Source organism: Oncorhynchus mykiss, chromosome 12, assembly GCF_013265735.2.
Source record: "Oncorhynchus mykiss isolate Arlee chromosome 12, USDA_OmykA_1.1, whole genome shotgun sequence".
Taxonomy (NCBI): domain Eukaryota; kingdom Metazoa; phylum Chordata; class Actinopteri; order Salmoniformes; family Salmonidae; genus Oncorhynchus; species Oncorhynchus mykiss.
In genome coordinates this window covers 93,005,829-93,018,139 of record NC_048576.1, presented here as the reverse complement: position 1 = coordinate 93,018,139, position 12,311 = coordinate 93,005,829, and the positions used below count along the sequence as shown (strand labels likewise).

Below are 12,311 nucleotides of genomic sequence, written 5' to 3'. Positions count from 1 at the left end.
CTGGGAAACTCTGCCTTAAATGACTGGTCGCAATCAAGGAAGTATATGGGAACAGAGTTTGACAAATCTTTTTTTTTTTTTTTACATAGAATGTTTAGATTTAACATTGATGAGTTCCCAAGGACTTTTTAAATTTTCAATTCCACCGCTGGTCACAAGAAACATCCCTTTAGCAGCTTTACTTTTACTGTAGATGCACATTTTTTTAACACTATACAGTTTTCACCATACCGTTTTTAGGCATAAAGGCTATGAAAAGGTGTAGGCCTAAATCAAATCACTTTTCTTTCATAGAGACATCTACACTGTTATTTTGGAGTGTTATTATTGCGGCCGCAGCAGCAGTTAATCTTTGACCAAGCTGGTGACCAGCCGGTAAAGATGAGTCTACCAGAGCTCATCAACTTCATAATCTGGGAACCTGTGCACTCACTCCCTCATGTGACAGTCACACTGCCAGAGACAAAGGTCACCCCGTAGTTCATCCACTTCTGTCACAAGCATTCAGGATGCCAAAAACACCAGCCGTGTTTCTTCTCCTCGGTCTCTGTCTGTTCGGGGCAGCTGACGCCCTGTACAAGCAGTGGATACCCGACACTAACTATGAAAACAAGACCAACTGGGACAAAGGGTCCGTGCCCTGCGGTAACGACATAGTGCAGTTCTCGGCTCAGAGGAAAGTGTCTGTGTATGTGGAGACGGTCCACTCTGTCCAGGAGATCCGGCTACCGGTGGACGGAGAGTTCATCCTTCCCTCGGGGGGCGGCTTCACGGTCAGTAATGGAGGGGACCCCGGTTGCGGGGCCGGCGTCACCGCCCAGTTCAAAGATGCAGAGTCTCTGCAGTGGTTCGACCCGGCGCTGTGGCAGGCGGCAGAGTCTTCAGACGATCTGGAGAAAGGTCGCTTCCTGTTCTCGGTACACGAGGAGAGCGTACCCTGCCAGTACGACAACGTGGTGTTCCGCGCTGGCTCCTCGTTCCGCGTGGACACTACCTCCAACCAGCCCAGCGTCCCTGTCCAGAGTGTGTCCGTTCTGGGGAAGAAGTTCAGCAGCAGCTCAGAGTTCACCCATTATCTGGGGTCACACTCTGGCCGGCTGCAGTTCCACGGAACCTCATCTCCCAGCGTCGGGGCTTCTGGCTGCAGTGATACCTCTGGCTGTGACTGTGGGAACTCTGCGAATCACAACAGGATCTGCGGCACTGTGACATGCGCTCCTATGAGCTGTAAGAAGCCACTGTACCCCATAGGACACTGCTGTGACGTGTGCAGTGCCATCGTCACCATCCAGTATTCCTCAGGCTTCATCCTTGAGTCTTATCGGATTCGACTGCAGCACCTCTTCCTTGGTCTGCCCTCGTACCAGTCCATTCAGCTAGGCATGTCCAAGGTGCACAAATCTCAGTATTTCCTCGGGGTGATCCCACGTGCGGCTGCAGCTGAGATCCAGATCGTGCTCCTGGATGGGGGGTCTGGTGCGGTGGCAGAGGCCCTGGCTCGGGACATATTGAAGGACGTCCAAGCCCAAGGCTCAAACCTGGGCATAACCGGGGCTGAGTTCCAGGCCTCTTCTGGGGCCACCAGTGGTGACGGGGCAGGGGACAACGCAGGAGTTGTGGTGGGAGCCGTGTTCGGCATCCTGATAGTAGTCGTTGGTCTCCCCCTCCTGGCTGTCCTCTTCCGCAGAGGCGTCATAAAAATGCCAACCATGCCCACCATCGCCATCCCTTCTCTGAGCAGCTTAAGGAGAAGCCAGGAGGAGATCGGGGACTTCACGGACCACGGCTTTGAAAACCCCATCTTCGACAAGCCCACCATGATGCCCGAAGTACCAGGTATCTATGGGACTGAAGCCGCCAACTCTATCTCCCTGACTCCGTCTGGTGTGCATTTTGTTAATCCTGCGTATGATGAGAACGAGACCTCAGTCGATTTCTCTGCCTGAGACTGTGTGTCATGGTATCTGTAAATATTTTGTGCACATTCTCATGAGAATCATTTCTTCTTACGTGTTGTAATGTATCTAAAATGTAAACATAATATGTTTCATGCTTCATTTCATATTAAGTATTAGGTAATTTAAAAAGTCAAGCAATTCATATTTGTAAATCAATTCTAAAAAGATTTGGCAAAAGCTTTGTCACATTGTTAATATGATTTACATTGGATTGACCATTGACACAACAATGAAAGACAGCCCTTGAACTCATCTTGGTAGTTAGTACTCAGCACAATGTCAAATAAACATAGTATGTTTTTGCATATGAAAGACCAATCACAGTAGGTAGCAAGTCAGTCACTTGCTAACCCGTTCCAATAAAAAGAGCGGTTAAAAAGTTATTACTCAGTCCCTCAGTGTCATGTTTTGTTCTATATCAAATCAAATTATATTTGTCACATGCGCCGAATACAACAGGTCCAGACCTTACTGTGAAATGCTTACTAACAAGCCCTTAACCAACAATGCAGTTCAAGAAATAGAGTTAAGAAAATATTTACTAAAATAAACTAAAGTAAAAAGTTAAATAAAAAGTAACACAATAAAATGACATAACAATAACAAGGCTATATACAGGGGGTACCGGTACCAAGTCAATGTGCAGGGGTACAGGTTAGTCGAGGTAATTTTGTACATAGATAATAAACAGCGAGTAGCAGCAGTGTAAAAACAAAGTCTGGGTGGCTATTTGATTAATTGTTCAGCAGTCTTATAGCTTGGGGGTAGAAGCTGTTAAGGAGCCTTTTGGACCTAGACTTGGCGCTCCGGGACCGCTTGCCGTGCGGTAGTAGAGAGAACAGTCTATGAGTTGGGTGACTGGAATCTGGATAATTTTTTGGGCCTTCCTCTGACACCGTCTAGTATATAGGTCCTGGATGAGTGCAGATACCCCCTGTAAAGTCCCTGTCTGTTGTCTTGTGATACTTGATGCTGTGTCCTGTTAAATAAGTACAGTATCAGTCACTTAAGGCAACTGCTTATGAATAGAATAGATACTTTATTGTATTTGTGAGAAACAGAAATGTGTACTGGTCCGCCTCTCTAACCTAACTACACTTCTGCAGTCAAAGTATTATGATTCTGGACTGACAGGAGCTGATGTTGCCATGGGAGTGATGGGGGTGGCAGGCAGAGTTGAGCTCTTCATTAGTGGAGGGTCCTTAGGACCAACCAATAAAACCACACTGTCCTTCTTTGAGAGCCAGACAGTAGGATACAAGGGCTCCATGAACTCAGCCTTGTACCTGTAGAGGAGTGTCATAGCGATGTCAGTCACACCATAGAAAGCTAATGAGCCTGAGTCAAAGTCGATGTAGACGCCGATTCTCGTGAACACACTTGTGGCTTCCACGACCGCCTCCATATCAGCATGCCAAGTGGAAAAGCTCCGCCCCTCCCTTCCGAGGCTCCACGAGAAGTCATTTCCTGTGATGCAGCTGCCTCTCTCCACGCCTTTCCGGTCGATGCTCTTGTAGGTGAGTCCCACGTGCACGCCCTCCCCACTCAACTCTGCCTCAAAGTAGTGTCGGCCCAGGTAGAGGCTCTCTGAGGTCATCACCTGGCGCCAGTACTCGAAGCGTTCGGGCGTGTCTGGGTAGCTGTGCTGCCAGGGCGTGGTGTTGGTCACCTTCCTGTCGTCTTCAGTTAGTCTCAGGAACTTGTGGACAGTGTCTGGGTCAAAGGTCAGACTGCTGGCATCTGCCAAGTAGACACATTTAATTTAATAAACTTTATTAATCGTCAGAGGGGAACATGGATTTGTCGCCAGCACAGGACACATGCAGGGACAATACAAACACACACATACTTATTCAAAGGCTACCTCAGTCGCTATAACACATGTGAAAGGTTACACCAAGTCAGGCTATTTCTCAAAAGGGTTAGCTCATTGTGAAGAGCACTAGCTATGCAAATCAAATTGGAAATGGTTGCTAATGCAATAAAAAAAGACATCTTACACGTGAGGAAGTCGTCTCGCATCTCAGGCTCAGGCAGTGAAAAAGACTTTGACATCTTGGGATGGACCATGGTTGTAATGCCCAGTTTCTCTGTAGGTCAGTGTAGGAGAAAGATAAGTTATCCTCCAGGTAATACAGAGAGAACTCTCTATAATACAATGCATTGGGAAGACTATGGGGACTATGGTTACTTGAGGACTATGGTTACTTGGGGACTATGGTTACTTGGGGACTATGGTTACTTGGGGACTATGGTTACTTGGGGACTATGGTTAATTGGGGACTATGGTTACTTGGGGACTATGGTTACTTGGGGACTATGGTTACTTATCCAACCGTTATGTCACTTTTATTTAGCTAAGTCATGGGGAGAATATTCTCTTTTACACTAACAACTTGGGTCGTGTTCATTATGTCATGAAACAGCATATGTCAACCACAAAAACAAACAAAGGAACATGAGCAGTTTTTCCAGGCTTCTATAGTTTTCTTGTGTTTGGTGCCTAATGAACACAGCCCTGGTTAAAATGTGTACACTCATCACCAGTCCTGCAGATGTCCTTCAGTTTGTCCCTGTAGGTAGCCTTGAGCTGGTCACACAGTTCCTGGGTGGACTCAGTGAGCAGGCAGCTGAAGGAGGCCAGGCGATCTGTGAGGCCGACGTAGAGCCCAGGCAGACAGACATCCACAGCCCCCGTCTTCCACTCGGAGTATTCCTACATTCACCAGCAGGAGGAGCCACTCACACTACTGTCACACTACTAAGACAGCTATATCTGCTTCCCAAATGACACCCTATGCCCTTTATAGTGCACTACTGCTGCTCCATCACAGCATGAAAGTAGTGTACTATAAAGTAGTGCACTATATGGGAACTAGGGTGCCATTTGGGAAGCAAAATAGGGCTCCATCTAGAAATAACCCCAAACCTCTAACCCCGAGACATTTCAGATAGGTTAAAGCAATATGGTAGTATTGCTTTCCCTTGAATAGACTTGGTAGGTTCTTGGCTATACTGTTAATACCTATCAAATCCTTTCACAATCTAAATGAAGTGTCTATGGTAAGCAGCGGAGGCTGGTGGGAGGAGCTATAGGAGGACGGGCTAATTCTAATGGCTGGAATGGAATCAATGGAAAGTATCAAACACATCAAACATATGGAAACCACTAACTTCCATTCCAGTCATTACAGTGATCCTGTCCTATAGCTCCTCCCACCTGTCACTTCCCTCACACTGTGGACACTGTCAACATTACAAAATCGCTGACCGAGACGAGTCAAAATGACTGACCGAGACAATATTTAACAGATCATAGGGGAAAGCTGAGGCAAAGGGTAAGATATTAGTCCTCTCAGGATAGGGCTCAGAATGAGTCCTATCCTGAGCAGTCAGGGGCGGGAGGGTAGCCTAGTGGTTAGAGCGTTGGTCTAGTAACCGAAAGGTTACTAGTCCAACAAGGTACAAATCTGTTGTTCTGCCCCTGAACAAGGCAGTTAACCCACTGTTCCTAGGCTGTCATTGAAAATAAGAATTTGTTTGTTAACTGACTTGCCTAGTTAAATAAAGGTTACTAGTCCAACAAGGTACAAATCTGTTGTTCTGCCCCTGAACAAGGCAGTTAACCCACTGTTCCTAGGCTGTCATTGAAAATAAGAATTTGTTTGTTAACTGACTTGCCTAGTTAAATAAAGGTAAAAATAAATACATTTCCAAACACTCCAGTGTGATGCAGTAAATCTACAGAGCCTTCAGAAAGTACCCCTTGACACTTGTGTTACAGCCTGAATTTAAATTCAATTTTTTTTTGTCACTGGCCTCAATATCAATGTGGAATTATGTTTTTCAAACTTTTTACAAATGAATTCAACATTTTACGCTGAAATGTCTTGTCAATAAATATTCAACGCAGCATCAACCAATAGAATGTAAAAAATAAATAAAATACCTCTCACAGTATCATGATACAGGAGACTTGAAGGCAGCAGGTTGATATTGTGCTTTTCAGCAACAACACTAGCTGCATGTGTTCTGTTTCATTTCATGTGTGACACTCACCAGGGATTGGGGTCAATTCAATTTAAATTCAGTCAGTTCATTTTCCTCAATGCTTTCCTACAAATTTGAGTTTAATTCCTGAATTTACTGAATTGAAATGGAATTAAACCCAACCCTCTCTGGTGCACTCTAAAGTTGCCCCGGGCCTAGACGCTGATCTTGGGTCAGTTTAGCATTTTTCCCACTAATGGTTAAGGTTGGAGGAGATCCAAGGTCTGTACATAGGATACGTTTCACCCCGGAGCCACAGTCTCTCACCTGCAGGAAGTCTACATCCCTCTTGTTCCTGAAGAGTCTCTCCACTCTGGCCAGGGTTTTCTTCAGCTCTTGGCTCTTCTGCTCCAGGTGGGCCTGGATGCCCTCGGCCTGACTGAGCGCCTGCCTCTGCTCCCCCTCCAGAACCTCCGTGGCCCTCCTCCGGGCCTCTTCTACGGCCCCTTGCAGCAAATAGAACTGCTGCTCCATCACAGCACGTACCCCTGCCACCGAGCTCTGGGGAGAGAAAGATGGACAGAATATGTGATAAAGAGAAAGAGGAGGAATGGAGAAGTACTTAGTAAATGTGTATCAGCTGTATGTTTCGAGGTTCATTAAGATCAGAGACGATGTTTTAAGTGATAAAAGAGCAATATGCGAACGAGGGGAAAGAATGTATGGAGAGAATGTGTGACATACTTTTTTTTAAAGGAGAGGAGGAGGTGCTTAGTTGTATCAGCTGTGTGTTTAAGGTTCATTGAGATCAGAGGAAATGGTCAAAGTAATGCAGGTGTAGTGAAAAACCTCTATGGATGCAGTGTTGCTCTGTAGCTTGCCAATGGAATTCTCTGCCACTGAGACGGTCTTCATAATCTCCCCTTGTTTCTTCTGCAGCTCTGTCTATAGACGATCACACACACACACACAGACACACACGCACACACGCACGCACACACACACACACTGCTCTGTTTCTTAAAGAGTACCATGTGATGGAACCAGTGCCAGGTTACCAGCATAGCCCATGGGAAATGCGTTTGCTTTATTTACTACAGTAGCTTTGAGAGAGGGCAACCTATTGGACGAGAACAATGGGCAGGCTGTACGTATCACATGTCACACAGAAGGTTTCTTATCACAGAGAAACGTACTGAAGTCTTGTGATAAACAAATGATGTCATAAAAACTCATTTGCCTGGAGACTCCCTATCCTATGCTCCCTACATCGTGTCCTGGATCACTAGACAATACTGACACTAAAAAGAGGAGTTTTGGACTTCAAAACCACAACAACCGGTGCCTTTTGAGAAGTGTAACTTGGTATAAAAAGAAAAAGTTTGGTTTTACCAAATTTTTACATTCTGTCAGAAATAACTTAATACAAAACTAGTTTTCCCATCTCAAGAGGTTAAAAAAAAGACAACAGGAAGTACCTATGAAAAGGGGCAATCGGCAGTTGCTGAAGCCATTTTTTTACTTATAAATTAACTATATGTACCCATTGATTCTTGAAGAATATAACTTATAAATGCTTCAGGAGCTTAGTCCAACTGTCATACCCCATCAGAACCCAAAACATAAGCTTGTTTTACTGCAATGTTTGTAAAACAAAGTCAATGTAAACACACTATTTAGCCTCAAAACATGTTTAAAACTATAATTTTCATATCATTGATGGTCAGTCCTTTAATCCATAGCTCTGTCTGTGAATTTGAGAGTGGTTTTATTTCTCCAGGCCCATCCTTCAGCTTTGTCCTGAAACAGGGGCGGGGAAAACACTTTATTATTGTTTCAACTGCTGAGTGCCAAATAAGGCAACGGAGTTGAACGTAACCGGGTAGACCATTTCCTCTTGAATAGTTTCACCATATTAAATCGAGAGTTCAGTTCATGTAACAGGGTTGACCTTAAAATGAGGGGCCGACGTAAATTAATCACTAATCACATGAAATAAATAATCCTCTCCAGACAAGACTTTGTCATCAACATAACCAGGGCTTTACAATGATGCTGAATGTTGTGGTTAAGAGGGTTCAAATCTTCCCAGAAGTCACAGCGGGTGCAAGGAGTGACATGTCAAAATTGTTAATTTTGGCACTTTAACAAATCATTTTTCATATTAATCTGCCGTGGACAGATTCATGTGATTCAACTTTTGCGAGAATTCCCCTTCTGGGTAATCAAGATTATATTCATATTAAAGATTTACTGAATTCTCCATGTGGTCTATTTTAAATGACACTTCATTTAATATAACACGCTTTTAAAATGTAATATTGGTGCACAATTTCTACTTAAAATATCAAAGGGATGCAAAAGGCAGTGTTTTCGTGGAACCACCCAAAACAACATGTCCATGCCAGAGAAAAGGGAGCACTCATACAGTTATCACTCACTGTCTGTGAAATGGAAGTGTGTTGTGTGTCTGTATGTATCAGTGGAGGCTGGTGGAGAGAGAAAGGGGAGGAAGGACTCAGCCATTACAAAGAATCCAGTCCTCCCTAGTTCCCCCTCTACCAGCCTCCACTGGTAAAATATAAATGTTACCAATACCTGGATCTGTCTTCGAGCCTCCTCTACAGGTACAGTACTGTGCCCCAGATGCCCCTGTCTCTCACACTCGCAGCACACACACACACCGCAGCCGTCCGTCAAGCAGTATAGTTCAAGCGGTAGCCGGTGCTCCTCACAGGTGCGACACTCGATGTCCTGTAAGGGCTCCACCAGCCGGTGATTCTGGAACCTCTGGTTCTCCAGGTGGGGTCTGAGGTGGGCCTCGCAGTACGACACCAGGCAGGTGAGGCAGGACTTCTGGGCCCGGCACGGGATCTCAATGCAGGAGTCACACAGCACATCTTCTGGGGTGACAGTAAACCCGCTAGAGATTGTCTGGGGCTGGGTGTTCTCCCCTGGTTTATCGTGCGTTGTTGTTGGGTCCTCTTGTTCCTGGTTCTGAGGCTGGGTGTTCTCCCCTGGTTTATCGTGCGTTGTTGTTGAGTCCTCTTGTTCCTGGTTCTGAGGCTGGGTGTTCTCCCCTGGTTTATCGTGCATTTTTGTTGGATCCTCTTGTTCCTGGTACTGAGGCTGGGTGTTCTCCCCTGGTTTATCGTGCGTTGTTGTTGGGTCCTCTTGTTCCTGGTTCTGAGGCTGGGTGTTCTCCCCTGGTTTATCGTGCGTTGTTGTTGGGTCCTCTTGTTCCTGGTTCTGAGGCTGGGTGTTCTCCCCTGGTTTATCGTGCGTTGTTGTTGGATCCTCTTGTTCCTGGTTCTGAGGCTGGGTGTTCTCCCCTGGTTTATCGTGCATTTTTGTTGGATCCTCTTGTTCCTGGTTCTGAGGCTGGGTGTTCTCCCCTGGTTTATCGTGCGTTGTTGTTGGGTCCTCTTGTTCCTGGTTCTGAGGCTGGGTGTTCTCCCCTGGTTTATCGTGCGTTGTTGATGGGTCCTCTTGTTCCTGGTTCTGAGGCTGGGTGTTCTGCCCTGGTTTATCGTGCGTTGTTGTTGGGTCCTCTTGTTCCTGGTTCTGAGGCTGGGTGTTCTGCCCTGGTTTATCGTGCGTTGTTGTTGGGTCCTCTTGTTCCTGGTACTGAGGCTGGGTGTTCTCCCCTGGCTTATCCTGCGTTGTTGTTGGGTCCTCTTGTTCCTGGTACTGAGGCTGGGTGTTCTCCCCTGGTTTATCGTGCGTTGTTGTTGGGTCCTCTTGTTCCTGGTTTAGGTTCAGGTCCCACATGTTTATAATGGATGTGGGGACATCTTTGCTTCCTGTTGTGGGATGACTCTCTTCTGTATTCTCTTCATTCTTGATGATGAGGGTCTCCATGTTCTCTTTCTCTGGTTTGTGGATGTCCTGTGTGTTTCTGGTGTGCCAAGACACAGTACCTCCCTTACTCTCTCCTCTCTACTTCAGGCTGCAGGGCGAGACTGCTGGGCCTCTGTCTGGGTCTCTGGGCCTGAACAGGCAGACGGTGCAGATCTTTCTTCACATCTTAGTCTATCATGACATCATATACAGGCCTCACTACTCTTATAATTCCTATTCTCTCGCTCAGTAAGTAACTTTCTCTCTCTCTCTATCTCTCTCAAAAACACTTTCTCGCTCTCTGTCTTTCTTTCACTCTCACCGTCTCTCGCCCTAACTCTCACACCCTAAGACTGTCTCTCTGAAAGTCTCCTCTCTAACTCTCTGTCCAGCTCCCTAACTCTCACACCCTAAGACTGTCTCTCTGAAAGTCTCCTCTCTAACTCTCTGTCCAGCTCCCTAACTCAAGATAATGTAGTGAGAAGACAAGAACAGACCTGAGCACCGCGCCTTAGTAACTTTATCCATGTGAGTCAGCGGCAGCAGCAGGAGCCTCCTCTTGTTACACTCCTCCCTTGTCTCTCTTTCTCTCCTTTTCTCACTCTCTCCTCCCTCATTCAGTTGGGTTCAGGGAAGGCGGAGTTGGTTTGAGGGAGAGAAGGGGGAAGTGGGTATTGAGGGCAAGGAATGTGGAGATCTCTGTTTTAACAGGACAAATACAATATAAGCACCCCCAAAATTATTACTAATATTATGAATCATGAAATCATTACTGTACAGCCACACTCCCTCATAGAACATCCCAGATGTGGCCATTCCAAAGTTGTTGTCTAATAATAGCATTTCGTAGAAAAAATAATGTTGTATCAACAAAGATGATCTGGGTCAGCTGGGATGACTGTCTTCTGCAATATAATCTGTGAAAACTGGAATGTCAACATCCTGGAGAAACCTGCATCACTGAAAAGTTAGCTTTTCAGGAGTCATCACAATGTGTTTGGAATGACTGGTCCTACACTAAAATTATTATATGTTCACAGTAGTTGAAGGAGAATAACTAACAAACGGACATACATTGAGATTAAGGGTTTTTCAGATGCCGTTATGGTTGACATGATCACAGAAGAGTCATCCAATGTCTGGAGAAACTATATCACTAATGTACTGCAAAGTTAAGGAAGTCAAGGAACCACAGTGACCAGGCCTTACCTAGTGTTTCCTTCTGTTTAAAGAGAAGGGATGTTTCTAGACAACACTATGTTCCCGCCGCACCCTAACTTCCTGCAACTATTTATAACCATACTCCAGCTTATCTTACAATAATGTAGTGAGAGACTGAGCTGGTAACAGAATTATTTAGACATTTTGGAAATCTAACAAACGTACATCTGTCTTTCATATACAAATACAGCTCGGGGAGGGGCTCGGTTCAGCCTGACTCATTTGCTCTGTTTCACTGTTGTTGAAATGGAACAATTCAGTTTAAGTCCAGACTAGGCTAGATTCAATATAAACAGGAAATGTAAACAGGAATGAGATTTTCTGGATATAGAGCCGTTGTAAACAATGCGAGTAAGTCTGGCATAGAAACAGAATGACAGAACATTGAATGGAAGTCAGGTACAATGACCGGTTATGACCAGAAATCCAAGCTCATGTTGTGATCCAGTTAGTTGTAATTTAACGTATACCTGGAAAATGACTCAATAATATCCTTGATTGACAAAACAGTCCTTACCTACTGTGCACATATTAATCAGTGGGAACGATCTTGGGCCTCTGAGTATCGGTTTACTTAAATGACCCATAACCTCTGACTCCATTGTTTCCCCTATCCCTCTTCCTACATCCCAATTTTCATTTTTCTGGAAGTGTGCTCTAGTTTATTTCCCTTCATGGATTTAAAACTGAAGGTTGGCATCATTCATTTTGTGAAAATGCATGTACATGCATGAGGAGTGCACAATTACACACTTCGGGGGAAAGGACAGAGAATCGGGATGCAGGTTGACGAAGTTAATGAGGATTACTCCCAGGTCGGTCGGGTGCAGGGTGAGGAAGTTAAGGAGAATTACTCCCAGGTCGGTCGGGTGCAGGGTGAGGAAGTTAAGGAGAATTACTCCCAGGTCGGTCGGGTGCAGGGTGAGGAAGTTAAGGAGAATTACTCCCAGGTCGGTCGGGTGCAGGGTGAGGAAGTTAATGAGGATTACTCCCAGGTCGGTCGGGTGCAGGGTGAGGAAGTTAAGGAGAATTACTCCCAGGTCGGTCGGGTGCAGGGTGAGGAAGTTAAGGAGAATTACTCCCAGGTCGGTCGGGTGCAGGGTGAGGAAGTTAATGAGGATTACTCCCAGGTCGGTCGGGTGCAGGGTGAGGAAGTTAAGGAGAATTACTCCCAGGTCGGTCGGGTGCAGGGTGAAGTCGCTCCTAGTTGCTCCCCCACTAATGGTTAAGGTTAGGATTGTAGTAGGGGAAGCTGATCCTAGACCCTGGAGCGGCCTGCCTCAGTCAGAGTCCTGTCTGTTG

The 12,311-nt window shown here is 45.7% G+C and overlaps 2 protein-coding genes across 2 annotated transcripts; one reads left to right on the top strand and one right to left on the bottom strand.

Moving 5' to 3' along the window:
- The first annotated feature begins 133 nt into the window (after nt 1–133).
- LOC110487425 (protein amnionless-like) lies at nt 134–1,977 on the top strand. Its single transcript, XM_036939216.1, has one exon. It carries the CDS (start codon nt 510–512, stop codon nt 1,944–1,946), a length of 1,437 nt encoding a protein of 478 aa, XP_036795111.1. The 5' UTR covers nt 134–509; the 3' UTR covers nt 1,947–1,977.
- Nucleotides 1,978–2,137: 160 nt separating this feature from the next.
- LOC110487435 (tripartite motif-containing protein 16) lies at nt 2,138–10,320 on the bottom strand. Its single transcript, XM_036939215.1, has 6 exons — nt 8,547–10,320; nt 6,798–6,893; nt 6,276–6,509; nt 4,503–4,674; nt 3,959–4,048; nt 2,138–3,698 (listed from the first exon to the last, which is right to left on the bottom strand). Exons 1-6 carry the CDS (start codon nt 9,807–9,809, stop codon nt 3,073–3,075), a joined length of 2,481 nt encoding a protein of 826 aa, XP_036795110.1. The 5' UTR covers nt 9,810–10,320; the 3' UTR covers nt 2,138–3,072.
- Nucleotides 10,321–12,311: the final 1,991 nt, after the last annotated feature.

What these genes read in the sequence shown, in the direction of transcription:
- LOC110487425 (XM_036939216.1), top strand. Translation starts at nt 510, where the DNA reads ATGCCAAAAACACCAGCCGTGTTTCTTCTCCTCGGTCTCTGTCTGTTC.
- LOC110487435 (XM_036939215.1), bottom strand. Translation starts at nt 9,809, where the DNA reads ATGGAGACCCTCATCATCAAGAATGAAGAGAATACAGAAGAGAGTCAT. An exon ending in GGGATGTAGACTTCCTGCAG is followed by an intron (nt 4,675 to 6,275) that starts GTGAGAGACTGT and finishes TGGTGAATGTAG; the next exon opens with GAATACTCCGAGTGGAAGAC. An exon ending in GCGAGACGACTTCCTCACGT is followed by an intron (nt 3,699 to 3,958) that starts GTAAGATGTCTT and finishes TCTACTTGGCAG; the next exon opens with ATGCCAGCAGTCTGACCTTT.